Source organism: Ceraceosorus guamensis (assembly GCF_003144195.1).
Source record: "Ceraceosorus guamensis strain MCA 4658 unplaced genomic scaffold IE81scaffold_70, whole genome shotgun sequence".
Taxonomy (NCBI): domain Eukaryota; kingdom Fungi; phylum Basidiomycota; class Exobasidiomycetes; order Ceraceosorales; family Ceraceosoraceae; genus Ceraceosorus; species Ceraceosorus guamensis.
Window position 1 is genome coordinate 47,262 of NW_020290065.1, and position 26,665 is coordinate 73,926.

Sequence of the window (26,665 nt, forward strand, 5' to 3'; positions counted from 1 at the left end):
CACACTCACCATTTCCGAAGCTTGAGACGTTTGCAAGCGCGTCTCGATTTGCTCCCGATCGGCGACTCGCGACTCCATCTCGGAGATTCTAGCTTTGGCAATGGCGAGCTCCTGCAAAGCAACATGGCAAAGTCAGCAACTGATATCGAGCTCGTGTCACCTCGATGCACTCACCGTCTCTGTGGCCCGAAGACGCTTCTCAGCCTCATCAGCTTCACGAAGGCGATTGTTGGCGTTCGAGAGATCTTTGGCAGCCTGCGCTGCATTCTGCTTCTGCTTGGCAGACAGTTGATGCATGTTGCCAAGCTTGCTTTCTTGTTCCGACGTGATCTTCTCCAGCGCTGCAATCTCCCCTTCAGCCTTGGCAGCTTTCTCTACAGCCTTTTCTGCGCGTTCCTGCGCAGCCCTCTCTGAGCGCAGAGCATCGTCGACACGCGCTTCCACCTTCTCAGCAGCTTCCTTCATGGCCTTCTCCGCCGCTGTTGCGCGTTCGCCAGCTTCAGTAGCGCGCTTGAGAGCTTCGGCGATGGCCTGCTTCGAAGACTCTTGCTCGCGTGCCCGCTCTGAGCGCAGCTCCTCAACGTGAGTGCGCAGTTCCTCATTGAGCGCAGCATCCGCATCTCGAGCAATCTCTGCTTGCCGAGCCAAGGATTTGGCCTCCTCTGCCACTCGTTCGGCGTCGTGTGCACGCTCTCTCGCCATCGACTCGTCTTCCAGTCGTGATTCGAGACGAACAATCTCTTCCTTCATCGTGGAAATGTAGCCTTGCGATGCGACGAGCTCAGCGCGCAGCTCGTCCGCCTCAGCTTTCCGTTCCGTCGCTTCTCTGCGCGAGTCGTCCAGTTCCCGCATGAAACCATCGCGATCTGCATTCAGCTTCTCGGCCTTTTCGGACGTTTGCTTGATGTGCACGACAACCTCTTCGAGTCTGTCTGTGATGCTGGCCGAAATGCTGGCCTTGGCATTGTTGATCGCTGCAGGAACGTCGCTGATGCTGATTTGCGTCTCGCGCTGATTCTCCATGATTCGTCTTTGATGTGCGACGATGGGCTCAATCAAAGCGATGACGGGGCTCAGATCCACATCCATCCTCTCGAGGGACTGCTTGCCCACAACGTCTGCCACGTGGCGCACGATGGCGTCTGTGTCGAACGGTTCAGACTTGAGCGACGAGACGAGCGGTGCAAGGCGTTCCAGCGTCAAGTCAGCGACCGACGTGCTGTCCATGCGGAGCGTCTCGAGATGCGGAATGAGATTGTTAATCAGGGTGACTTGCAAATGTTCCATACCATCTCGAGCATCTGCCAGCTGCTTCTCCCAGCCGGTGACGCGAGAGTCAATGACGGCCTCAAAGGTGCCTTGCATGTCCTGTCGCTCGGAAGAAGCCTTGACTTGCGACTTGACCAGGTGATCCTCCAGCAGCGGCTCCAGCGTGTGGATCAGCTCTTGTCTGCGCTTTGCATCAAAGACCCCTTCAATGCCTTCAAGAACGGGCTGCAAGCGTCCGATGAGTAGCATCGAAAGCGTCTCGGTCGCCTCTGGAGTGAGGTCGACTGCCTTTGGTGAAGCGTCCCCCGCAGGTGCAGGCGCAGACTGCACCGGAACAGGCGGGGCAACAAGTCGAGGTGCAGGAATCGCGGCAATCGCACGAGGGATGGCAGACTCGAAGGAAGCCGCCAGATCGCGATGCAGGGTGGCAATCTTGGCATCCAAGACCTCCTGCACAAAGTCAAAGTCCAGCTCGCCTTGAGCGTCGAGAGGACCATGTCCAAAGCTGTGAGCCGAAGGCGGAGCAGTGCTAGAAGCTGGCGCGTCGCGCGTCTCGCTGGCTTTGATGGTCGCCGACGAGTCGTCGGGGTCAGGAGCTGCCTCGATGGTAAGGCGTTGAGGCGTGTTCTGAGCCTTCTGCAAGAACGCAGTCTCATCCTTGAACCTATCAAGCCAGACGCTGAAAGAATGCTCCATCTGCTGCGACACCACATCCATAATGGCATGCCTGTCGAGGTTTGGAGCAGGTCGAACCTGTCCCATGATGGTCACCTCGTCCAGGATCTTGCCTGCCCAAGCTTCCATCTCCGAAGCGATTTCTCGTTTCAGTCTGTCTCCAAGCTCATCCACGATATCATCAATCATGCCATCGTCGTCTTCATCTTCCTCGTCATCGTCCAAGCTGACATCGTCCGGATCGGCAGCACCTTGGGCAGCTCGTGCGACTCTGTGATGGCGATCAATGGACTGCGCCAGACTGCTAGCCGAGTCGCGCCTTTGGTGTGAGCGCCTGCCCGCTGCCGCCTGCTGTTGCGCGCGATGCAAGCCCCCCGTCGGCACCGCGACGGGGGGAGAGCGACCATAAGTTTGCAGGTCATTGAAGCGCGAGTCACGAGCCCACTGCGTGGCGCTGGGCGGTTGCCTGCGTTTAGCACGAGGTTCGTCTTCAACCTCTTGCTCGGACGCGCTCCGTTCATCCTGTTGCGCCAGAGACTCGCCAAGCCGATGCGGGTCCACCTCCTCCGGTCTACGTATCGGGATCGCCTTGCTTTGGACTTTGAAGGTGAAGTCGGACGAAGGAACGCCACCGAGGGGCTGCGTCGACTGACCGTTCTGGTGAGCCTCTTGCGCCGGTCTGCTACCAGGCGGGGCAAAGTCAGGAATGCCAGGCCTTCTGAGCTGGGTGGCCTCTGCACCAGTGCCGAATCCAGCAGCGCCTTTGGCCCACGTGGGCATAAAAGCAGGCACAGAAGGCTTGAAGGCAAAGGTGCCCTGTGTAGGTGCAGAAAGACCAGTGAAGGCAGAGGCCTCCTGAGCGTGATGCAGGTGAGCTAGGCTGGACATGGCGCTGGTCGCCGGATTAGGGTTGAATGGTGGAGGGCCAGAGTGGCCAAGTCCGAGCTGATCGCGAAGAGGTCCCTCGATGCTCGCTGCTGACGGAATCGGCCTTGCAGGACTGCTCGGTTCATTTACATCTGGATGATCATCAAGCGGGCCAGTATCGCCGCGGAATTTGGGTCTCTTCGTGCGGCCTTGGTCTGCGCGTATGAGTTCAGCGTACTGCTCGGCATCGAGATCAGCAGGTGCAGAGTTGGGCACTTGCTGAGGTGGCAGGTGCATTTTCGGTGCGTCGCCCGGAGCGACAAAGGTGAACTGTCCAGGGGTAAAGGAAGGCGCATTGGCGCTGAGCTTTTTCGGCCCGCCCTCTTCGCCATTCTCGAAAGCAGAGCTGCCGCCAAAGCTCGAGTTGTGTATGCTTGGTAATCTGAAAGCGCGATCTCGCGCAGCTTGCAGTGCGCTCTCACTGCTCGCTGCCGGCGCGCTCGCTTGAGTTGGCTGGTTGTCAGATGCCCCGAACTTGAACTCTTTGGCACTAGGGTTGAGCGCAGAGCGAAGGGCTGACCGGCCAAGTGTGGCGCTCGAAAATTGCGATTGGGCCGAGGTGCGGCGGTATGCCAAGGCGTCCGGTGCGGAGGAGCCATCCATGGGACCGTGCGGGTAGCGGAAGTCTTGAGAGGCGCGACTGTCTCCTCCATTAGCAAGATTGCTATCGATGTGATCGATCGGTCCACTTCCACCAAACGTGCCCCTCTCGTCTTCGTCCGAGGGATTGCTGAGAATGCCTTGATCCGCGTGGACGCGCGCGGCAGCTTGAGCGCGATGCGCATCAAAGCCCCAACCGCTATTGTTGTTCTTGTTTTTGGGCTCGCCTTCGCCAAGACTGCTACTTGGTAAAGTGTCTCCCGTGAGGTGACGGCTATGCTGGAAGCTGCGATGCTGTTTAGCTTCTCTAGCTCTTTGCTTTGCAATCTTGCGACCAGCACGAAGCTCCGCTCGGAGAGCTCTGCGCTGCTGCCTAGCCTCGCGCGCAGCTTCCTCGTCCGAAGGATTGCTGTACTCTTCGCCCGAAGGGGTGCGCGAATCGCTCAGATCATCTTCGTCCTCCTCCTCATCTTCATCGTAGCTGAATTGCTCGTCCTGAGCAAAGTCGAGCAGATGACCTTGCTCGCCCCTAGCTGCGAGGCGCTCAGCGTCCAGCTCGTCCAGCTCGTCCACACCGTCCTCATTAGACATGTCGCCATCTTCGCTCGGATTCGTGCGCATGTCGACGTCCTCGGCGTATCTCTGCGCGCGTCGAGCAGCCTCCTCAAAGTCGGGACCCAAAGACATTTTGGATGCGTTCCTCGCATGACCTGTGCCTGCAGACGGGGCCAGCTCGACCGGCTCTTCTTCGCGCGTCTCGATCTCGGCCTCTGGCTCGTCTGGGTCGTAACCGAAACCTCTGCCGAGGTCCTGCCACGAAGCCTTCCCAGCGGTATGCGTTGGCACAGCAGACACGGACTCTTCCGCTTCCTCAGTCACTTGATCCAGCACGCGAGAGTCGCCAAATGGCGGAATCGCATTCTGACTCGCGGCACGTTTTTGAGCAGCCAGTCGAGCGAGCTCAGGCGGTCCGTCAGAATGACCGCGCTCCATCGCAGGTCTAGAGCCGAGCGCAGGTTCGTCGGGCTTTTCGCCGTCTGAAGCCGCTCGCTCGACATCCTTGCCCAGACCAAGAGCAGTGAGCACCCCGGGACCAAATGGACCGCCAGACTGCGGCATGCTGAGGGACATGGTCTGACTGTGCATTGGACTGCTGCTGCTGCATTTGGCCGTTCCAGTGCCCAGATGCATAGCCGCAAGGTCTCGCAATCTGGCTGGCAAGTTGCTCGACCAGCGCGTGGTGGAAGCAACGGCGGCAGCAGGGGGCGCGTCGGGCGGATCTTGAACGTTGTCGGCTTGCGATTGGAGGTAGTTGCTGAGCCTCGATGAAATCACGCCTGGATCGGCGGGGGAAGAGATGGACATTGGGTCGCTTGTATACTGGGGCTCCTCGTAGTGCGGCTCCGGTAATCCAAAGGCACCACCATCGCCTCCTCCAGCCCCGACACCCCAACCGTCGCCTGCTGAGCCGCCTTGCCAAGGAGGCACAAGTTCCGTAGGACTTTCGGAAACGCCCAGCTCTTGCAGCTTCTCCTCCAGTCGACGCTCGCGATAAGCGTCCCAAGCCTGCTTGCCTGGAAGATAAATGTCTATGCTCTCGTAACTCATTTCCTCTACCGGCCACTGCGCGCGTGACTGCATAGCATCGATGCCCAGGGAGACAGCTTGCAAATCGTGGCTCTGCTCAGCCGCTGCGTACTCTTCGGCAGAGAGGGGAGACCTCGCGATCCACTTGCTGCGGATCAGTGCAGATGCTGCCGCAATCGCTGCCTTTTGCTCCACGACGCCTTCTTCAGCTCCATCGTTCTTGGCTTTCTGCCGCGCCTTTTCCGCCGCAGCTTCGCTATCCGCATCCTGACCACCTTCGCGAGGCAAATGCAGCACCACCTTCCTCTTTGGCTTGCCATCCGGTCCAGCAGCTCCTGCAGCTGCCATTGCTGCTGCAAAGGCGGCAGGGTTGAGCGAGACGGAGGGTTTGGAATTGTGCCCAGAAATCTTGATGGGTTGATTCTGCGGCGGCTGTCTTCGACCGCTACGTCCTGGTCTGACTGCGAGTCCACCGCTCGGCACCCCATTCATGGACGCGCTGCCCGGTGTGGTGGGTTGACCAAACATAGGCTGAACAGGTGGCTGCTGTTGCTGTTGCCTCATACCGCCCGGCGTGAATGGTCCAGCAGAACCGCTCAGAGGCGTGGGCGATGGCACGTAAGCTCCGGGACTGACTGCAGGTCGAAAGTTCGGACTGGATGCCCCGGAAGGACCGGACGCGCCAGGTCCTGGGAATGGAAAGGCAGCTGCGGCGGGATTGAGCCCGCCGCTATTTTGCCTTGACGCTCCCATGGACATTGGAGAAAGACCGCCAGCATTTGGTGGACCTGGTGAGCCGGCTCTGCCGGCATGCAACTGCGATTGAATCTGTTGTAGCTGGAACGTGTGCGCATACGCGATGTCATACGCTTCAGAAGGTGCACAGAAACACGCGTATTGAACTATTTTCCGGGCGTCAAGACTCACCATATGAGGGGGCATCAAGGAGGTAGGAGCAAATCTTCCGCGTGGAGCTCCTGGTTGGAAAGGCTGAGCAGCGGGCGACATGCCGCTCATGCCTTGGTCAAAGCTACCTCTCGGAGGTCCTGCAGAAGGCGGTGCGCCGAACGAAAAGCTGTTGGGACTGACGGGAGAGTAGCCGCTGCTTGCATGCTGAGAGCCTGGCGCTCCAGGAATCTGGCAAAAGTGGATGGAGAAGGGAGGTGGCTCAGCTGACGATGACCCGATGAATGGTGCAGCGCAGTGTCCAGCACGACTCACAGCGAGATGCAGGGGACTCCTCTGAGGTTGCGCCATCGCGACTGGAGTCGCGAAACCCGCGTATTAGGATTCCAGGTGATGGAGGAGAGGGTCGGGAGCAAGCTCGGATTGCTGTGGGAGGTATGACGGAATAGAGATCTTCTCGATGCTTGACAATGCAGCTGCTGGCTGTGCTGTATCATTCGCGAAGGGCGCGTTGCGACCGAGAGAGAGAGAGAGAGCGAGATCAACACCCCCGCCTAGCTAGCCGTGTACCGCCAGTCAAGAGTCAGAGACACCCGAGGCGAGGGGTACAAGGTGGTCGAGAGCCGGACAGGTGCACCATCGACTCGGCGGGCGTCCTTGTCCCGCTGTGTGAAGAGCGCGTACACCTTTCGATACCCGCAGCCGCACCTCGTTCAGCTAGCTAGCTAGCTGCGCACGAGATGAGCCGAAGGTGCGCGTCAGGCCTCGTCTTGGCTGCCCACAGATACAGCTGGAGTACGTCGCGTAGGGCGTGTCGGGACCTCGTGACCGGCGGGTCGGTGAGTGGGTATCTATCGCGCGCGCGCTGATGGCGGGTTCGTGATGATGGCGATCGTCTCGGAGTGATTGCTGGTCAAGCCATGCGGGACAGCTCGAGTTGCTGATGGATGAGCAGCACGAGCACGAGAGGCCGTCAAGTCCGAGTCAAGAGTATCGCAACAATTAAGCTGGCGTAGGGCTATTAAATAGCGCCATTCGGAATTCGTCACCACATTCAAGATTCAAACTGCGTCTCCGTCTAGCGCGCGTAGGCGTAGGTGAGCCGTGCATCGTGCACTCAAGACTTTACGATTTCGTGATTCAAACTGACTTAAATCTGAATGATTTTTGTATGCAACATGCACGCATCCACATTCAAGATTTGACTCTTGACTCTTGATTCACAACAGACTTTGCGATCACCATCGTGCATCAAGCATTGGCCTCTGGCAGGCAGAAGAAACACTTTGGACTCTTGATTCGCGACTCAAGCAAGCTTCACACCTCACCGACACCCACGACTCTTGACTCGCGACTCGCGACTCGAGGACCTTTCTGACTCGAACTCAATTCATCTGCACATGCATTCAGATTGTTGATTATATGATAACGCGTCTGCTGCTTTGTGCAACTCGCAACTACTACTCAAAATTGTGACTACAATGTGAATCAAGAATGAGTGAGAATCTTGAATAGCAGCTTTTTTGGTGCGGTGGCGCCTTCAGATCCTCATCACCAGCATGAACGCGGTTGCCAGTGCCACACTCATCATAACTCAGCTGCCGTAGCGGATGCTGTGATGCGCCTTCATGCATGCGTGGCTCGCGGTTGTACTAAAGCCTCTGCTGGCGTGTTCCGTGCTATGCATAGCTGCGAGTGACCTCAAAACCGGCACAGCATTCTTGAATCTTGAATACAACAAACAGAAAGGCGCAAGGGGAACGGTGCATGAGCCTCTCTATAATTCTCGAACGTGCTCCTCGCACACGCGGTGGTCCCTAGCGCGCCATCAACAAATTTCCATTTCCTTTTAATACAATTAGTGAATCACAATCTTGAAAGGTCTTTGGTGAGGACATGCAGCTGAGCAAGAAGAAGAGCGGCATGCGGTCTTGATCTCGATCGAGTGCCCATCCTCGTTTGTTCACATGCATGCAGGTGAGTCAAACGAGTGTACGCTGCATGGCTGCCTTTCATGCATGCGCCATGCAGAGCTGTAAAGTCAGGGAACAGGCGAGAGCAACACCAGGCACCACTACAGTCTGATTGAGTGTCCCGAGTCGTGTAGCAGAGACAACGATCACACGCAATTCAAAATTGTGAATATGATGGACTTTGATGAAAACGTGAAAGATCGAATCTTGAATCTCGAACCTGCAACCTAGCTGCCAAACACGAATGGCTAACACCAATCACAATTAAATCAGAATGGGGAAATCCTTTCGTCTCGATCGAGGAGGTGAGGTGTCTCGGCGTGAGCTGGGCCAGCAGACTCGTGAATGCTGCCACTCAAGACTGCATGGTGACTCTAGCATCACGCACGACCTGTGATGTCTGTGCAGCAATCAAGACGCAGATTCTCTCCGCGACGCCAACACCCGGCGCAAGACAGCAATTAAGGCTCAAAAGTTCTTGAAACTAGTCTCGAGTGTGAGTCAAGAGTGTCTGGCGTGCGTCCGACACAGCCGGAGGCCAGCAGGCTGCATGTTGCACGATGTCGAGCTGAATAGCCACCAGTCGTGAGTCGCGAGGTCACACACGAACAGTCACGTGAGTCTGGTGCGCGCGTCATCACCTCTTCAGACCATCCAATCTGAATCTGAATCATTATTCACGATTATTTGTGTCTTGATTGGATTCGAAGTCGTGAGTCTGATTCCTAGCTAGGCGGGCACGAGCAAAGGGGCCCGCGGAGGGGCAACGGCGTACAAATACACGTGAAATGAGCGATACAGCACATCGAGAGTCAATAAGAGATGATGTTGGTCAATTGACAGGCTTGACGAGACCTCTGGCGAGTTTGTAGTACACCACCGTCGAATCGTTGGACAGCACCGCAAGCAAGAAATATTCCTGGGCGATCAGAGGCACCTTTTCACTTTTCGACTCGTCTTGCAACTGCGCCGCCGCCGCGCTTGCTTGCGCATCGCTTGTCGACGACGGCGATGCGGAGAGATGTCGAGTGGATGCAAAGATGTGGGTGAAGCTGGGGCAAGTGGGCAAGCGAGTCGAGTTCAAAATTTGCTGCGGCATGCAGCGCAGGGCAGCGACTTGGACCCCCGAGAAGGCCAACTGTAGCGCTAGCAAGCAAGCAAACGCTTGTCGACTAGTGACTCACTCTTCGGCGCTCCATTCATGGTGCACGTGGCAAGGCAAGACGACTTCCTGAACATTCTGCTCCGCCCTGAGACCCACGAGCGCTGCGAGAGAGCGTGCGGGATGAGAAGCGCTCGCGAGAGCAGCAGCAGCGTTCAAATCGATCGGTCGGAGATGTTTCCATTTGCCTACGAAGAGCAGATCTTCCCACGTACGGACCAGAGGGGCGGCTTGATCTGGATGAGCTCTGGCCAATCGGAGCAGCTCGCTGGGCTACAAAGCCCGACCCATATGAGCGTCACAGTCTGACAACGCTTCGAGCTTGAGCTTTCCTGGGGGCCAACTTACGAGGCTTTGTCGACTGGGAGGCAGCTGCGGGTGCAGGTGCACGTGCGCGCGCAGAGGTGCGCTCGAGCCCTCCTCCTTGCTAGCATCATCATCCACCACTCTTGTCATCTTGCCCCGCCAACTTGCGTGCCCGCTGTGCGACCACACGCCTTTGCCCTGACTGTCCAGTATGTATGCGCTTGTTCTTCCGAGTGAGCGCACGAGTCTCGACCTGCAAGAGCCAAAAGAAAGCCGTGGTGAGGACAAGCAACGAGCGAGATTCAAGATTCGAAATTTTTGTTGCTCCTTACCGAGTTGGGGCAAGAGTCGAGTCGAGTCGTGAGCAAATTCAATTTGAATAATCCAATTCAAAATTCGTGATGATGATTCACGATTCTTGATTCTTGATTGCATGGCATGGCATGGCATGGCATGGCATGAACTCTGATTCACGTGACACGACACCAGCCCAATCGGTAGCTAGGCTGCCGCAACGAAGCGCGACCCACATGCATGCATGCAGCCATCGCAGCAGCTCACAGTGGGCAGCGTCGCGGCATGCAGAGCAGCTAGCAGGCCAGGCCGAGTCCGAGTCAAGAGTTTTGAGTCTTGAGTCACAGTCATGATCACAGTCACGAACGAGTCTGCCGCTGAGTTGTGAGAGTCAGAGTCGAGAAGACCGACGCCTGACTCACACGCGCCAGTCAAGAGTCTCAAAAAGCCTCAAGTCAGAGTCAAGCTGATCATCTTGAATTTCTCCCTTCACCGCGCACCCACCAGCTCCCCCATTCCGAGTCGCTGTGCCACTCTCGACATCCTATTTGCGCTCGTCATCTCTCCGACCGCCTGTCACCGCATACAGGCACCTGCCCTTTGTCATGCCAGAGTACATCTCTCCTGGTGCCGGTGCCGGTGCCAGCGCCAGCGCCAATGATGCAGCGCTGCCAAGCGACGGGCTGGTCGGTGCAGATCAGATGCAAGCTGCAACGCAAGGGCAAAGCGCAATCACTTTGGGCAAGACGGTGCTCATCGACAATTACGATTCCTTCACCTACAACGTCGTCGAGGTGAGTCGAGCGATGATGGCGATGACGTGGCATGACAGATGCGAAACAGAAGCCTAAATTTCTCCCTCGCCCGCCCCATCGTCCGCCGCCGCCGCCGCCCCTTCTATTCTTTTTGATTCGCATTGCCTTGCACGGCTCAGTTCTTGTCGGAGCTGGGTGCGGATCTGATCGTGTACCGCAACGACAAGGTGACGCTGGAAGAGATCGAAGCTGTTCAGCCTGTCAATATCGTCATCTCGCCAGGACCCGGTCATCCGCTGCACGACTCTGGCATCTCCATCCCTCTGATCAAGCACTTTGCAGGTCGGATACCCATACTGGGCGTGTGCATGGGTCTGCAATGCATCTACTCTGCCTACACCGGTGTCGTGGAGTTCGCTGGCGAGATCCTGCACGGAAAGACCAGCGCAGTGGCGCACGATGGGCGCGGATTGTATGCCGGTCTGTCGCCTGCCGCAGTGGTCGGCACGCGCTACCACAGCCTGGCAGCTCAGCTCACAAGTCTTCCGCGAGAATTGGTGGTGACGAGCAAGACGGAGAGCGGGGTGGTGATGGGCATCAGGCATACCAGGCACACCATCGAAGCGGTGCAATACCACCCAGAGAGCATTCTCAGTCGAGGTGGAAAGGAAATGTTTGCCAACTTTTTGAGACTCAGAGGAGGCGCTTGGGCAGAGAATCCACAGGCAGGAATCGACGAGGCGGCCATTGCTCAAGCTGAAGCCACAAAGGAACCGATCATGGCCATGACTCAAGCTGGGGCTCCTGCTCCCGGTGCTGCTGCTGCTGCTACCGCTACCGCTGCTTCTGCCGCAGCTGTGGCCGCCGCTGCGGCTAATGGCAATCGCGGAAACCCTACAGCTCAGAACGGGTCTTCATCGAATCACAGTGCAAACGGAGCAGTGGGCACAATCTTGGAGCGCATCCACGTCCAGAGGCTCAAGGACATTGAAGCTGCAAAGCAAGTGCCTGGACAATCGCCAAGGGATCTAGCGACCAACATCGACATGCACCTCGCACCTCCTCTGATCGACTTTGTTGCTCGGCTGACTGCGAACGCTAGTCGAGGATTGCCAGGAGTCATGGCGGAGATGAAGCGGGCTAGTCCGAGCAAGGGAGACATCGATCCGCATGCGCACGCGGGGGCTCAGGCAATGGCGTACGCCAGAGGAGGCGCAAACGTCATCAGCGTCTTGACAGAGCCCAAGTGGTTCAAGGGAACGCTCAACGACCTCACTTTGGCGCGCAAATCCGTAGACGGAATGCTCGACCGACCAGCCATCCTTCGCAAAGACTTCATCGTGGACATTTATCAGGTCTTGGAGGCTCGCGCCGCTGGTGCGGATACCCTGCTGCTCATCGTCGCCATGCTGACGGATGCGCAACTGAGAACACTGTACGACGCGAGCACGAGCCTAGGCATGGAGCCGTTGGTGGAGGTGAACAATCCCGAAGAGATGCTTCGAGCCATCAAGCTGGGAGCCAAATTGATTGGCGTCAACAATCGGAACCTGCACGACTTTAATGTGGATATGGGTACCACCAGCAGATTGGCGGAAAAGGCTAGAGAAGCTGGCGTGGTGCTTTGCGCACTCAGCGGCATTACCGGAAGGGGCGATGTGGAGAAGTACCTCAAGGAAGGGGTCGGCGCGGTGCTTGTTGGTGAAGCGCTGATGCGAGCCACCGATAAGAGGGCTTTCATACACGATCTTCTTGGTCTGCCTGATTCGGCTGCTTCTACACAGCTAGCGTCAGAAGCTCCTGCAGGCCCTTCGAGCGGCATCTCGGCCTTTGGGGCAGGCGTTCAAAACGCATCAGCAAGCGCTTCTGCCCCGCTTGTCAAGATTTGCGGCTTGCAGACCGTCGATGCTGCCGTCACTGCCACGCTCGCAGGGGCAGACATGCTGGGCATGATTCTAGCACCTGGAACCAAGCGGACCGTGCCATTAGCACAGGCGTCGGAGATCATCAACGTCGTCAGATCCCTGCGAGGAGGTCAAGAGTCTGTGAGGAGCGCCGTGTCTAGTCTGACGGCAAAGCAGGCCTTGAGCGACGCTCAAGCCCAAGCTGCGGGCTCTGGCGCTGTCGGATCTGACGCTCTGACTGCTGCGATGACGCACGTGGCGGGACAGGACTGGTTCGAGTACCAAGCAGATCTCATTCGCTCTCATCCGCACAAGCCTCTGATTGCGGGTGTATTCAGAGATCAGCCGCTGAGCGAGGTGGTTCAGACAGCCACGGCTCTCAAATTGGACGTCGTACAGCTGCACGGAAGAGTGGAAGAGGTGGAGTGGAGCAAATACCTGCCCGGGGTGATTGTCATTCGGGTGTTTCACGTCGGACCCAATGACGGGCCGGGATCTTCGAGTCTTCGAGAAGCAAACCGACCTGGCTACCATCACATTTCTGCCCTGGACACGGCGGGCACAGCATCCAGTTCCAGCGGTGGAAATGGCGGAACAGGCCAAACTTTTGATTGGGCCGTCGCGAACAGGTTCGCGAGATCCGATGCTGCGACTGCTCGAGTACCCGGCGCAAAAGCCAGAGTACAACCGCTCATCCTTGCCGGAGGACTCTCTGCGGAGAATGTGGCGATGGCGGCCAAAGCTGTGGGAGAGGGTGCTCTGCTCGCTTTGGACACTAGCTCGGGCGTCGAGACGGATGGTAGAAAGGATGCGGCCAAGATTCAGGCATTCTGCAAAGCTGCAAAGGAAGCCTTTCTTACTTCTTCTACATGATCCAGTCACTTTCGTAATGTTTAATGTGCTCCCTTGCGGACCTGTTCCATTTCCCCCCTTCACCTTTGATGTGATTGCGGGGCTGCTGCAATCCCCTTCGCGCAGTCTCTAGCCCCGCTAAAAGTTGGCCTTTGCACATGGTTCTCGGGATTTCAGTGCTGTCGTGTCGTGCCGATCGATGATCCCGAATCGAGGCGTCCGCGGGTTGCACAGGCTGCCTTCACGCAACCCTAATTGTCGATAGCGCCGCTTCTTCCCCGTGCTCTTGAGGTGACACATGCTCACTTTTCTATCTTGATCATGCCTTGGACGAAATATGTTCACCTGATTGATTAAGCACACGTCGGAGCGCACAATGGTACAGTCGTGCGTCGTGAGCCGAGCTGTCCAGACGCTGTGGAGGGAGTTGACGCTGGCTACTCCCCCGGCGGACTGCTCGCCGGCTCGCCGCGGCCTTACTCTCGATGAGCGTTGGAATTGATGCGCATCGAGCATTGCATGCATGTGCAATGGGCATACCAAGTACGCAGCAGCTCTCACTGCTGCGATTTTGCACGCCCGCGACGTTCGACTTTGACCCGAATTGCGCGGGCGAAAATGCTGCAGCTGAATGGGGGCAAGAAAGTTGGGGGAATGCGTCGTTGGACCCCGGCTGTGAGGGGGGGGAGTTTCGAGCTTGTACAACGTTGGTCGCACGGGGCAATTGTGAGTTTTTGTTCTCCCTCCCGGCCGCCTCACAACTTGCGCCCACATGATTCTTTCTTTCCAGGCTACCATAGCGCCAGACTTGGAGAAGAGAAGCAGTGCTGTAGCGCCGCGAGAAGCGCATCTACAGTCGAAAGGGAACGCAAGGGGACTGGGAGAATCGTAAAGATGCACGCTGTGGCGAGTCGAGCCGGCGATGAGGAAGAGGTGGTGGTGCACGGGCACATCGTCATCGGATCAGGCGTCTTTGGATCATCCACTGCGCTCGCACTCTCGCGTCTAGGTCATAGCGTGACAGTGCTGGATCGCTCAGCATCCGGCTACTGCGCTCCCGATGCCGCATCCAACGATCTCAACAAGATAGTCCGAGCGGATTACAAGGACGAACATTATGCTCGATTAGCCAAGATGGCCATCGAACTTTGGAGAAGAGACGATGGGCTGAGCCAGTGCTACCATGAAGTGGGATTGCTGCTTCACTCGGGAGAGTCGAATCCTCATGGAGAAGCGTATGTCAAAAGGGGATTGTCGACTGCCTTGAAGGATGCGCATCGAGAGGAGGGGCCGAGCAGCTCTTCTCAGCGCGCCGATCGATCCAGCGCGACCCTCGAGTCGGGCAAGACGACGGGAAGCATCGGCACGTCCATGCCTGCGCCTCTGCCTCGCCTCGCTTACGAGCTCACCTCTGACGAGCAGACCAGCAGCGTGTTTCCCGCTGATTTGGAGCTGGGCGTTGGCCTAAAGGGCATCGGCAAGACGCAGCAAGCCTACATCAATCCGCGCGCAGGCTGGGCCGAAGCGCAAAAAGCCACCAACATCGTGCTCGATCAAGCTAAAGAGCTGGGTGTGCGCGTGCTGAGCAATGCCAATGTCGTCGAGCTTCTGCACGACGACCAATTCCGCTTCTACGGAGCCCGATTGCAAGATGGTAGGATTGTTCGAACGAGCGATCGCAGCGCTCACGTCATTTGCTGCGTTGGGAGCTGGAGCACAAAATTCTTGCGCTCTGCTTTGCCCCAAAAGATTCAACGACCGCCAAGCACCTCTTCAGCTCAGTGCGTCTTGCTTCTTCGCGTCGAGAATGCGCAGTTGAGACGCCGGATGAAGGACATTCCCGTAGTGATCAATTTCGACACTGGCTTTTACGCTTTCGAACCCAACGAGGAGGGGCTCTTGAAGTGCGCCATACATGGGGAGGGTTATGCGTACCCCGAGCCTCCTTGCGCTCCTCAATCATCCTATCCCAATTTTGCGCAAGGGCAAAGCGGCGCGGGCGCGGATGACTCTCCCTCCTCCTCAGAGCGGCGCGCCTCCAACACATTCGTTCCCGCGGACAAGCAGGAGAAGATGCTCGAGGAGCTGTACGGCCTCTATCCAGAGCTGGCAGATCAAGGGAATGCGCAAGTGGTGGAGAGCAGGATATGCTGGTACAGCGATTCGGTGGATGAAGAGTGGTTGATAGATCACGTTCCAGGCACGCGCGGCCTAGTCGTCTGCTGCGCAGACAGCGGACACGCCTTCAAGGTGAGCAGCGAAAAGCGTGTTCGCAGCAACGTTTGCCCATGGCCCGCAGCTGGACGCACCTCTCGCAACTCGCTGACAAACGGCGTGCTTCGCGACCTTCTCCCCTCCTTCGGGACACGCTACAGTTCTTGCCCTTGCTCGGCTCGCTCGTGACCTCCCGCATGCAGCTGACCGACAAGCCGCTCACTCCTCATCAATCCAAAGTCTGGTCATTCGCCCATCACCTGCAAGCTGCAGCTGCTCATCGCACAGAGCTCAACATCAGGGGTCAGATTTGAGCTCCCAAAAGTCACTTTGCTGAGCCGAAAAAAAAAAGTTTTCGCACCGCGTGCTGTATCTCTATGAGCATATGCGTAATCAGAGCTAGACGTGCGCGCCGCATTGGAGACAAAGGAAAGAGTGTGTCTACTGTATTGCATTATCAGTGTATACGTGACGTGTACGAGCGCATGATCCCCAGCTCCTCCCCTCCTTTCTCCGTTTCTTTCGCACACGACCATATCCTTCTTCAAGCGAGACTTCCAAAAGGATCATAAGGCGGGTACACGATGGTCTCCTCATTGACGCCCGCGTCGAAGAGCTGCCACAAGGCGGCGGGCATATCCTGCTTGCGGACGACGACTTGGAAGACGTACTGGTCGAACCACGCATCAGACATGATCATGTATCTGAGGGCGCGCGCGCGCGCGCGCGTACGGCGGGATCGCATTAGTCTGGCGTGCTCGGCTGCTCTGATGAAAAGTGCATACAGGCACTCACCCTTTTTGACCAGCCGTCTCGCTCCAGCTGTTCTCCACTCTGTACCGCGTCGGCTTGCCATCTGCGTCGACCTGGACGCCAGTGATGACCATCGCGTGCGTCATGAGGCTCTCTCCCATTTGCAGCCTCTCCGCCTTGCTCAAGTTGAGGGAAATATCGAATGCCTCTTCCACTCCAGTTTGGTACAACGAGGGGCACATGACACCGCTCGCCGTGTGCGAGAATTGGCCGACATCGCAGCCAAAGAAGACGGCTTGGTTGGAGCGAAGGGACTTGATCACGCTCTCTGTGATCCCGAGAAGAGCACCAGTGTTCAGTAGGCTGACTTGCAATTGTGGCATTGGGCAAAAAGTACTTGGTTGGATGCGCCACTCACCTTTCATGACTTGGCTGCTCGTGTTGACGTAGCTAACGGGACGCGCGCCCCACACATTCTGCAGTCTATCGATGGTGATGAGCTACAAAAGATTCAGGGAAGGAAGGGAGGTAGTGAAGGGTTGGGATAGATCAGCTCGCGCTGACGCACACCGCTCGTCAAAGCACGCAAAGCTGACCTTCTGCTCCTCTGCTCTCGGATCATTGACCAAGCTGCAAGCATTGTCCAGATCGAATCTCTTCTTCAAGCTCTGCAGAAAGCTCTTGGGCGTGAAACGTCTCTCCTGATACTTGCCCTTGGAATCATAATATTGCCATGTAAACTCTTGCTCCGGACTAGGAGGTGCAGCTCCATTCGCAATCGTCAGTATCTCGAAAATCTTCTTCATCTGCCTCTCCTTTGTGAGCCTGACTTGCTGGACGATGCTGTGTTCCGACGCAGGTGACAGGCTGCGCGCTCCACCTTCTTGGGATCGCAGCTGAGAGATGAGACTGCGCAGCTCGAGAGCGAATTGCCGCAGCTGAAAAGTGACCAACCAATTGATCTTGTCGCTGTTGCTGCTGTTGAAGGACTCTGGAAAGATGACCTGAGGCACAATACCGTATACGCGCAAAAGATTCACCACCATGTCCCATTGGCCTCCATCGTTGACCGGGTCGCCCTTGAGGTATCCGTACAGACGACTGTCCAGCGCTTCGGATGCGAGGTCAATCGTGTTCTCCAACTGGGTATGAACCAGACGCAAGAAACAACAGCAAGGCTGTTCAGCTTTGCACGCAGACCGCATCGACTCGTTCGTTCCGACTCACAAACGTGTTGGCCTTTTCCAACTTGTCGTAAAAGTGCAGGTAACTCTGCGAAAGCTCCAAAGCGGGCACATCGTACTCTTTCATGGCGTGCACGCGGAGCAGGTTGAGCGTAGCAAACAGCCAGCAGCGTCCAGACGATCTGGTGCGGTGCGGTGGGGCAGGATGGCACTGGGTGATCAGGCATTGCGCGTGCGATGGGCTTGCCAAGCGCGTGACTTTCTCCATCCCTGCTTCGCATGCACTCACTTTTGGTTGCACACGGGCGTGCCCTCCACTATGAGGAATGATCAGGCGAGGGGAAGGGGGGGGGGGGAAGGGAGAAGGCAGTACCCTCCGAGTCAGTCACCAAGCAGAGGTGCGAATACATGCCACTCCGTTTCGCCACTCACGATCCACTTTGACGTTGAATACGTGGTTGCCCATCTCGATTTCCGTCCTTCTGTCTCTAAGAGCCAGCGCTAGCTGTTCATTGTGCAGCGTCCTTGCAGCCAACTTGGCCGATGTGGTCTTGAGCGCCGTGTCGGACCAATACTGCAGCAGTGTAGGGGTGATGTTGCTGCTGGCCTTGCCTGCATCCCGAGCGCTTTCTTGCTGCGGCGCCGCTGCCGTGTGCGCAACAAGACGAGAAGCTTGGATCTTGTAGGATCTGTCCGTCGAGTGATGCAAGTTCAACGAAGCGTCTGGACGAGCACTTGCGCGACCACTTCGACCCAATTGACGCTCCAAGGATTGCGTTGCTGCGCTCTTCTCGCTCATCTCACCCGAAGCGGGCAGAGGCTTGGAGGCGGAGGAACCCATGCTGTGCGAGCTTGAAGGAGGGGACCCGAGAGTGATGTACGTCTGTGGATAAATGGAGGGTGTATGCGCTCTATACGCGCTCTTGAAGCTTCGAGCTTTTGAAGGAGACCGAGGCGATTGCTGGACAGAGAGAGAGAGAGAGAGAGAGAGAGAGAGAGAGAGAGGAGGTTATGGATGGGGGTGGACAGGCAAGAGGTGCTGATGGCATACAGCACCCAACACTTGTCACGCAACACGTCTGCTGCCAGAGTGACTCGAGGGGTGCCCGACACGTAGGCCTTGGGCTGCAAGCGGATGTAGCATGCAACCACACCATGCAGCACTCACGCGCTCACGCGCTCATGCCACCCCTTTCCCCCCGTTGTGAGCTGTGGGACCGACTGAGAGGAGACTCGCACATACGTGATACGTGATAGCAGGCGTAAATAGCATAACGGCATAACAGCACATCGGCCCCATATCATGCAGACACAGACACAGACACAGACATCAGCGACGTGTGATCATGCCACACGTACGCATAGACCAGCTTATCGGACCCATCGCGGCGCCCTCCCCCACATCAGCAACAGCTGCAGCATCACGCGCACGGCGTGAGAGCTTTGCCCTCCTCCCTCCGTTCTTTATCGGAGCGCGCTCATCAGCCCACAAGCTCCTCCTCCCTCTCACGCCATCCACACTCGCCTCGCGACTCTGCACCCGTGACTCACGCTGCCGACTACAGTCTGACTTTGACTCACGCATCAGCAACCGGACTCAAGACTACACATGAGCGGCCAATCGCGGGTCAGGCACGCGCATGCATGAGGGGGGGGGGGCACATGATAGCGAGGAATCTTGAGTGCAAACTCAAGACTGAATGCACACATCATCACGCGACCCTGCATGCCCGCGCGCGCTCGCCTAGTCACGAGTCGCGAATGCTGATAAGCATCAGAAAAGCTAGGAATGTCCGCGGACGTTTGCGGAGTTGGCGCAATGCCACGTGGGTCTGCAAAGGTCTACACATTCACGTGATGTGTTTGACACTTTGCAGGGATGAGCGCTACGTCTGATTTTGACCTGGTGGACCCCCACCGTTCTCGGGATCATGCTGTCTAGACTCACCCCTCACCACTCGTATCCCACCTGATTAGGCTTCAATGACAGCTTGAAGGACTAGCACAATCTCTCGACGATCACATCTGGCATCAAGCGCTAGCGTACAGATCTTCGGGCCTCATTCCGCGCCTCTGCTGAACATCCAAGCTGTTTATTGGCGTGCAGACAGGTCCAGCAACGGGCAAAGTAGTCAAGGCCACACTCGTTGCTTGCAAACAGCTTCGCTAGGATTGCTCCCTCAAATCCTTGAAGCAATGTCTGCATCTCGAGTAGGTTCCTTGTTGCTGCCACGCGCGGGCAGCGCGAGCGCGAGTGCGAGTGCGAGTGCAAGTGTGAATGCTGGAGCCGTTCGATCTTTCTGCCACTCGCCAAGCGTCGCACGACCAGCATCAGCATCAGCACCAGCCAGCACCGCTTCCACTTCCAACGCGTCATCCTACGTTCCAGTCTCGCCTTCCAGCTACGCCCTCTCCGCTTCTACAGCAGACGCCTCATCCATCACCTCTACGCGCTCCGCACTTTCTTTGCTGCGCACTCAGCCGTCGCACTATGCCGTCCTCTCTCTCGTCGGTCGGACGCTGCTCGTCAGACCAGGTGACATCATCACGCTACCTCGCCTGCTGGATGTACAGGTAGGAGATGTGATGCGATTGGAGAGGGTGCACGAGCTGGGCAGTCGAGATTTCACGCTTAGGGCTCAAGATCCGCTCAATACGAGGAGCAGGGGAGAGGCCGTGCTGAGTCGACGAAGCAGACCTTTTGAGGGCTTACAACAAGGCTCGCAAGCCGTGCCGATGGATGCGAACCAGGCTGCCGTGCCTGCACAAGGAGCGGAATTGTACCCCGGCAACTTGTCCCTCGAAGATATCACAACTCCTACGCTGGGCGCAGGTGCGGACGAGACCAACGTGCACGCGGCGAATCGTAGCAGATTGGTGCAGTCCAAGACGTCGTGGGCCGCACGCTTGCTTCCAGCTGGACTAGCACACGTCGGAGCGACGCTTTCTCCATCCACGATCCAGATCAGGGGCGTAGTGCTGGAACATACAAAGGGCGCATTGGAAAAGATTGTCAAGTTCAAGAAGCGCAAAGGGTACAAGAAGACGGTGCAGCACAAGCAGACGCTGACGAGGATCAGGGTGGAGGAGTTTAGGTTGGGGGAGGGAGAGGGAGAATGAGGGGTGCGGGTGCGAAGTGGCAAAGGGGAGGGAAGATGAGCGGCGGTGAGCGGGGGCCAGAAATGTGGACGAGGTGCCTACGATGCGGCGGGCAGGACAATGAGACAGCCAGTGCTTTGCTGGTCGAGTAGAGATCACCCAATGTATGCGCATGTTGCGGCATGATACTTGTACATCTTTGACCCGAGCCGCGCCTGCTGCACGAACTTCTGATGGTGAGTGATGGGGTTCGCGATTGAAGGGATGTGATGATCAAGAATGTTGGCTGTATGGGTATGCTCGAAGGCAGCGAATGTGGTGCAGCAAAGCTGAGAAGTCACTATTCGAGTCTCGCACGCATAGCAGCTGTGCAAGGCTCGAGCTGAAGAAATGGTTGCTTGATGCACGCCGAACAACATCTGATGAGTCTTGAGTGCATGTGATCACGAATCAGAATGTAGAGGATCAATCATAAAGGGTGTCAAGCTTGTGAATCAAAAATCAAGAATCGAAAATGGAATCCTTGAATTCTTATTCAAGATTAATTCGGATCATCACCAGCATCATATCATTTGTATGCGCTTCTCGAGCAGGTGCGGGGCGAGAAGCCGTGTACGCGCCCCACTGAGGGAGGCCCTTCACTCGCGCAACTTTTTCTCGCCCGCCGATGATGTGCGGTATAGCTTGACTGGCTGCTGCTTGCTATTTTGTACATTTGCACAAGCGTGCACGCCCATACAACAGCGCTTGCATGATGATTCTTGATTCTCAAGACGTCACGTGAATTCATTCAAACAAAATCTTGAATTCCGACTCGCGATTTCTTAATCTCTTCGCGAGTGGGTGGGAGGCACGCACACCTTCCTCTGCACCACGATTCGACCTCTTTGCCTGATCCAAGCTCGAGCAATACTCCACTAGTACACGCCTAGTCACGAGCCCCAAGTCTGGCTTTCCGTGCGCAACATGCCTTCCAAACCGCTGTTCAGAGGTGGAGAGGAGGATGAGTCTATGGACGTGCGTTCCACCTCCCCGGAGCATGCTGGGCAGAGCAGCGGGTCTCGAGCAAAAGCATCATCGCAGCGCAAAGGTACTCCCATCAGTCGACCCGACAGCAACATCTCTGCTTCCCCAGATCGCGCACTTTCGGAGAGCGAGATGAACGTGGGTGAGGGGGCCGCGGCAGACATGCTCCGGCAAGCAGCAGGAGAAGCTTCATCCTCGACATCCGCATCAGCAGCTGCGCCAACATCTCCACCGAAATCGTCCCTATCATCGCCCAAAAAGTCCGAAGCGTCTCTTCGGCAAGAAGAAGAGTCGCGCGACCCTTCCCTCTTGGCATCTCTGCCCGTCTATCTCTCCTCTTCCCTTCCCGCATCTTCTCGTCTCTCGCTCTTCCAATACCCCACCTATCCGCGCGGTCAACCTCTGCCAATCCCCGACTCGGCACGCTCAAGGGGTCTCTCCGAAGCGGCTCGCTGGAGGCCCAAGGCGAATCGCGTCGAGGTGGAGCTGCCGCTAGATCTGCGTCCCGTAGTGTACAACATGGACAAGGGGCAGAATATGGCGATGGGCGCGGAGCATGGCGGCACGTTTGGAAAGGATTCGAGCGCTGGTAGCTCTGCGATGGGCGATGATCAAAGGCGAGTCAAGGTGAAGAGGGAAAAGGAAGAGCCTGCGAAGATCAAGAGGTTGGAGAGGACGCGATTAGAGAGCTCCTTGGTGCCCAACCAGACCAAGTACATGGTCGGGGTCATTCGTGATGGTGCGTGCAAAGCGCATACATGCAAGCCAAACGCTGCAAGTGGTCATCTCGGGCCATTGACTGACACCGCTTTGCCGTCCCTATTCCTAGGCGCTCTCCATCTCACCCCCCTGGACTCGGTACTTCAGCTGCGCCCCTCGATGCACTATCTAGATGGACTAGATGTGCAAGCCCGCAAAGAAGCCAAAGCCGATCGAGGCGAGGAGGACGATTCGGGAGGCGAGGGCGGGGGCGGTGCGGCTGGTGCGGCTGGCAAAGGCAACGGTTCCGCAAGCGCGGCTGCGGCGAAGAGAAGCATCGTCAATGTGACCAGTCGATCGGGAGAGGATACGAAGCAGAACATTATGAGGACTCAGCACGAGGCAGAGGCGGAGAGCTGGATCGAGCTCGCGTGGAAGACGGAAGAGGTGAGTCGAGGCTAGTAGCACGGTGGTGGGATGTATGCGCTCTCGATGGGACTGACATGAACGCGCCTCCCGCATGTCGCCCTCCAATGTAACAGACCAGCGAAGCTCAAAAGGTTTTCGAAAGCCAGCTCTTCGCTTCCACAAAAACGCCATTGCAGTGCACCACGAAGATGAGGGAGTTTTTGCCGAGCGGTATAGAAGGCGAGTGAGGGGGGAGAAGAGGCGGTAGGGTAATCCAGCACAGCACTAGCCGGACAATCTCAACATGCGCGGCTCGGGCTAGCGCGGCCTTGGTGTACACTACAAATTGCGAGTGTCAAGATGCGCAGGCACGGCGTTCATTGGGAGCGCCTTTGTGGGCAGCAATGCATTCAGCTTGCGCCAATGTCTGGGCTGCTCGCAGCGCCAATAAATCCCACCTCTGTGGGCAGCAATTCATTCAGCTCGCGCCGGTGTCTGGGCCGCTCGCAGCGCCGATATCTCGCTCTCGCCTTTTGAGAAGGCAAAGACGCCACGCATAATGTCCAAGGACCCTGGCGGATCGTCGTGCCCGGCTCCTGCAGCAATCCATCGGTGTGTGGAAGAGCATGCTCCTGCAAGTCCCGTCCGTTGCAGCAAATCGTCGAGATGGTCGCGCCCACGTTGTGGAGTCATGAAATCTTGGTCTGCCCACACGAGGAGCAATCGGGGTGGCGCGGTCGGTGCTCCGCCATTCGGCGTGTCAGAACAACGCTTTGTGCGAGACCTCAATAGGCGAGCAAGCTCGCGCAAATTGGCGCTTAGCCACGTCTCCAATTCTGCATTGTTCATGCCAGACGTCTTGCCTAGACAGAACAGGAACTCTTGCGTAGTCGTCTCGATGCCCGACTCTGCCATGTAGCATTCGAACAGCAGCTTGCTTCCGCTTTGCGGCTTGCGCGCTGATCCGCCGGCAAGCAAATGCTCGGCCACAGCGGCGTCTAATTCGAGGTCTAGATGAGTGGTGTAGGGCGGATGAAAGGTTGCGTTGGGATGAGTCCTCTTGCTCTTCTCCCTCTCTCGGGCTGCACGTTTCAGTTGGTCGCGCTTGGAAGCATGCAAAGATTCTGGCGTCTCTTTGTGACCCCACATGCTCTTGGCGTTCTGTCCCACGCCAACAGACCAGGTGATGGCTTTCTCGCAGCTGCCCAACAAGTTTGCGGCGGAAGGTGTCATGCGCACCAGGCTGGCGGGGAGAAGACCGAGACTCGATGAAGAGAGGTGCGTAGGTACGAATGGCGAGCAAAGCATGAGGTTGGAAGCTGGGCCCGAGGGAGAAGGGATGATGAGCTCAGGTCTAGTCCGGAGCAAGTCGAGCATGTACAGCCAACCACCTGAATGGGTAAAGAGGTCCACTTGGTCCACTCCCAACGCCTCTAGTATCGACAGTGTTTGCTGTGTCGAGGTTCGCATTCTGGAGTGAGATGGAACGGCAGGTGTGGCGCCTACCCCGGGCCTGTCCGGTACGACCATGCAAATACCACGCTGTCGCGCCACACCGTCCAGTATGATTCCCATCCATCGCGAACAGCCAGAAGGGGGAACGTAGAGCGTCAGACGAGAGCGTTGAGGCAAGTCACTCTTGATTAGATCTGCATCCTCTCCCGTCTTGGCGTGCGTCTCCCAATCGCCAACGAGCGCGAAGGAGACGCGGCTGGACGTGCGCGCACAAGGGATGGAGCGATGAAAGCGACCGCGGGAGAGGTAGGTGAATGGATCGTGTGCTGATGACTGGGACGTCATCGCGAAGCAACCAAGGCTTTGATAGGATCTGTGACGAACGCGTTGCGATCACTTGAGACTCGGACGTGCGATTTGCAAGTCACGAGTGCGGGTGGAAGAGTCGCAGTCACGGCTATGTGGACGATCGCTGCAGCACGGAGCATCACTTTGCCTTTCAACCACGCAACGCAGTGAACGCGATGCGATGCGATGCGATGCGATGCGATGGATGGACCTGGACGTTTCACCTCCGGCGGAATTATGAGAGTGCATGAAAGGTAGGCTTTGGCGGTCCGTGCACATTTGGCACAGCACACGCACGAGTCGTGAGTGTGATGGATTGGAGGGAGAGAAATCTGGCTGGCAATTCACATTGAGCGTGCCACAGAGTCGAGAGCGAGCACGATCTTCCCTTGATCGGGTGTAGCTGATAATGCCCGGGCCCGATGGTGGATAACAATCTGCTGTGTGGCCCGATCTGCCAAGACCGGGCGAGGGCGATGGCTATAGCGGGGAGTGCACGAGTGCGTACGTGCGTGCGTGCGTGCGTGCGAAACGCGAAGCGAATCGCGGTGCCAAGCGGGTCACATGCGTCATGTTTGCGCCGATTCGCCGAGGCTCCGAGGAGTAACTCCGACATACAAATTCACGATTCGTGATTGTGACTTGTCGAGTTGCGGTCGCGGATGCCACCAAAGGAGCGCACGCTCATCTCCGAAAGCGGAAACTCCGAGCAGAGAGGTCAAGCTTGCGGGGCCGCCCATAATGTGACGATCGCGGAATCTCTTCCAAAGGCTTGATTCAGCACGTCCCACTCAGCAGGTTCGTGCCTTGTGGCTTTGTCGTCATTGCTTGGCTACTGTGCACAAATGTCTGATTTGCAACTGCGGGGTTATGGTCGAGCAAGATCACCCATTCCGTTCCATTTGAACGGCATCCTTGCCTGCCGTGCCGCTGCGACCGCGCCCTTCTGCACCGAGAGCGAAATGCTCAAGTCGGCGTCGGGCCGTGCTCAAGAGCAATGTGGACCCGTATCCCAAGGATGTGAAGGTCAAAGGAAAGGTATGTAAAGGTCGCTTGGCGGCCTCGAACATTTCCCGAGACCGATCGTGACGCAGCGATCAGCTTCTCTGCAACTGCGGAAACCCCTCTCACCTCCCATCGAGCCCGTTCGTTACACATCCATCATGTCGTCCATTCCTCGCGAAATGAACGCCATCGTTATTCGCAAATTTGGCGGAATCGATGTGCTGGAGCCGGCGCATCTACCTGTGCCCAGCGTGGGCCCCGGTCAAGTACTCGTCAAGGTTGCCTTTGCCAGCGTGGCATCCTGGGACCCTTTCGTTCGCGAAGGCGGCTTCGCACAAGTCTTTGGCCATGCGCCGAACTTTCCGTACATCATAGGATCAGACGGATCCGGAACGATCGCTGCAGTGGGCATAGGCGTCACCCAATTTGCGGTAGGCGACCAAGTCTACTCGATGGGCATGGGTCACTACGCCGAGTACATCGTCCTGGATGCCCAGGCCGTCTCGCCGGTGCCTAAAGGCTTGCCGCTCGACCAAGCTGGTGCGATGCCCAGCATCGCTCTCACGGCTCTCGTTGGACTGGCAAAAGAGCTGCAGGTGCAGTCTGGACGGACGATCGTCATCAGTGGAGCCAGCGGCGATACGGGTCAGGTCGCCGTACAATTAGCCAAGCTTTTGGGAGCTCGCGTCCTCGCCATTGCGTCGGGCGAAGATGGCGTAGCGCTGGCTCGAGAGCTTGGAGCGGATGCGGCCATCGACGGCAAAACCGCTGACATTGCCGCGGCAGTCGAGCAATTCGCACCGGGTGGTGTCGATGCTGCGTTGGCGCTCGTGGGAGGGGCAAGCCTGGATGCTACCATCGCCGGCGTTCGAAAAGGTGGACACGTGGCTTATCCGCTGGGTGTGATGCCAGAGCCAGAGCCTCGTCCAGACGTCCATCTGCAACGCTACGACTTGACCAACTACAATGAAAATCCAGCCATTGCTCAGCCTGCAATGAGACAGCTCAACAATCTCATCCAGTCCACCTCATTCCAAGTCAAAATCGCTCAGATTTTCCCGCTCAACCAAGCAGCAGCGGCTCATCAGGCCGTCTCTGCTCGTCGCGTGGGCAAGATCCTCCTCTCCACGGGATAAACCTATATTTGCAGCCGTACACGCACTGGTTTCTGAGATGTGTCAGCCTTGTGCCATCCTCGGCCATGTATCCTAGTGCACACCTGAGGCGAAATATATCGAAGTGGCGGCGAATGTCTGACAGGGGA

At 57.2% G+C, this 26,665-nt stretch overlaps 9 protein-coding genes across 9 annotated transcripts; 5 read left to right on the plus strand and 4 right to left on the minus strand.

Annotated features, from left to right (window-relative positions):
• On the minus strand, positions 1-5,896 carry IE81DRAFT_231806 (hypothetical protein). Its single transcript, XM_025511125.1, has one exon. The coding sequence runs from the start codon at positions 5,815-5,817 to the stop codon at positions 157-159; it is 5,661 nt and encodes a 1,886-aa protein (XP_025367516.1). The 5' UTR covers positions 5,818-5,896; the 3' UTR covers positions 1-156.
• Positions 5,897-8,628: 2,732 nt separating this feature from the next.
• IE81DRAFT_368356 (hypothetical protein) lies at positions 8,629-9,739 on the minus strand. The gene is made up of 3 exons (XM_025517139.1): positions 9,448-9,739; positions 9,122-9,372; positions 8,629-8,989 (listed from the first exon to the last, which is right to left on the minus strand). The coding sequence occupies exons 1-3, from the start codon at positions 9,553-9,555 to the stop codon at positions 8,770-8,772; spliced, it is 579 nt and encodes a 192-aa protein (XP_025367517.1). The 5' UTR covers positions 9,556-9,739; the 3' UTR covers positions 8,629-8,769.
• Positions 9,740-10,058: 319 nt separating this feature from the next.
• On the plus strand, positions 10,059-13,506 carry IE81DRAFT_368357 (IGPS-domain-containing protein). Its single transcript, XM_025517140.1, has 2 exons — positions 10,059-10,493; positions 10,634-13,506. The coding sequence occupies exons 1-2, from the start codon at positions 10,305-10,307 to the stop codon at positions 13,229-13,231; spliced, it is 2,787 nt and encodes a 928-aa protein (XP_025367518.1). The 5' UTR covers positions 10,059-10,304; the 3' UTR covers positions 13,232-13,506.
• Positions 13,507-13,928: 422 nt separating this feature from the next.
• IE81DRAFT_368358 (FAD dependent oxidoreductase) lies at positions 13,929-15,849 on the plus strand. The gene is made up of 2 exons (XM_025517141.1): positions 13,929-15,460; positions 15,586-15,849. The coding sequence occupies exons 1-2, from the start codon at positions 14,105-14,107 to the stop codon at positions 15,736-15,738; spliced, it is 1,509 nt and encodes a 502-aa protein (XP_025367519.1). The 5' UTR covers positions 13,929-14,104; the 3' UTR covers positions 15,739-15,849.
• Positions 15,850-15,852: 3 nt separating this feature from the next.
• IE81DRAFT_305279 (peptidase C1B, bleomycin hydrolase) lies at positions 15,853-18,612 on the minus strand. Its single transcript, XM_025512324.1, has 7 exons — positions 17,794-18,612; positions 17,651-17,678; positions 17,405-17,543; positions 16,774-17,319; positions 16,596-16,677; positions 16,220-16,505; positions 15,853-16,128 (listed from the first exon to the last, which is right to left on the minus strand). The coding sequence occupies exons 1-7, from the start codon at positions 18,200-18,202 to the stop codon at positions 15,969-15,971; spliced, it is 1,650 nt and encodes a 549-aa protein (XP_025367520.1). The 5' UTR covers positions 18,203-18,612; the 3' UTR covers positions 15,853-15,968.
• Positions 18,613-19,275: 663 nt separating this feature from the next.
• On the plus strand, positions 19,276-20,794 carry IE81DRAFT_325658 (hypothetical protein). The gene has a single exon (XM_025514590.1). It carries the CDS (start codon positions 19,558-19,560, stop codon positions 20,479-20,481), a length of 924 nt encoding a protein of 307 aa, XP_025367521.1. The 5' UTR covers positions 19,276-19,557; the 3' UTR covers positions 20,482-20,794.
• Positions 20,795-21,426: 632 nt separating this feature from the next.
• IE81DRAFT_331697 (hypothetical protein) lies at positions 21,427-22,841 on the plus strand (the record flags this gene model as incomplete). Its single annotated transcript, XM_025515269.1, has 3 exons — positions 21,427-22,225; positions 22,316-22,632; positions 22,728-22,841. The coding sequence occupies 3 exons, from the start codon at positions 21,427-21,429 to the stop codon at positions 22,839-22,841; spliced, it is 1,230 nt and encodes a 409-aa protein (XP_025367522.1).
• Positions 22,842-22,954: 113 nt separating this feature from the next.
• On the minus strand, positions 22,955-24,518 carry IE81DRAFT_231969 (hypothetical protein). Its single transcript, XM_025511126.1, has one exon. The coding sequence runs from the start codon at positions 24,391-24,393 to the stop codon at positions 23,068-23,070; it is 1,326 nt and encodes a 441-aa protein (XP_025367523.1). The 5' UTR covers positions 24,394-24,518; the 3' UTR covers positions 22,955-23,067.
• A 575-nt stretch (positions 24,519-25,093) lies between these two features.
• Positions 25,094-26,653, plus strand: IE81DRAFT_325661 (alcohol dehydrogenase). Its single transcript, XM_025514591.1, has one exon. It carries the CDS (start codon positions 25,560-25,562, stop codon positions 26,535-26,537), a length of 978 nt encoding a protein of 325 aa, XP_025367524.1. The 5' UTR covers positions 25,094-25,559; the 3' UTR covers positions 26,538-26,653.
• The last annotated feature ends 12 nt before the right edge of the window (positions 26,654-26,665 follow it).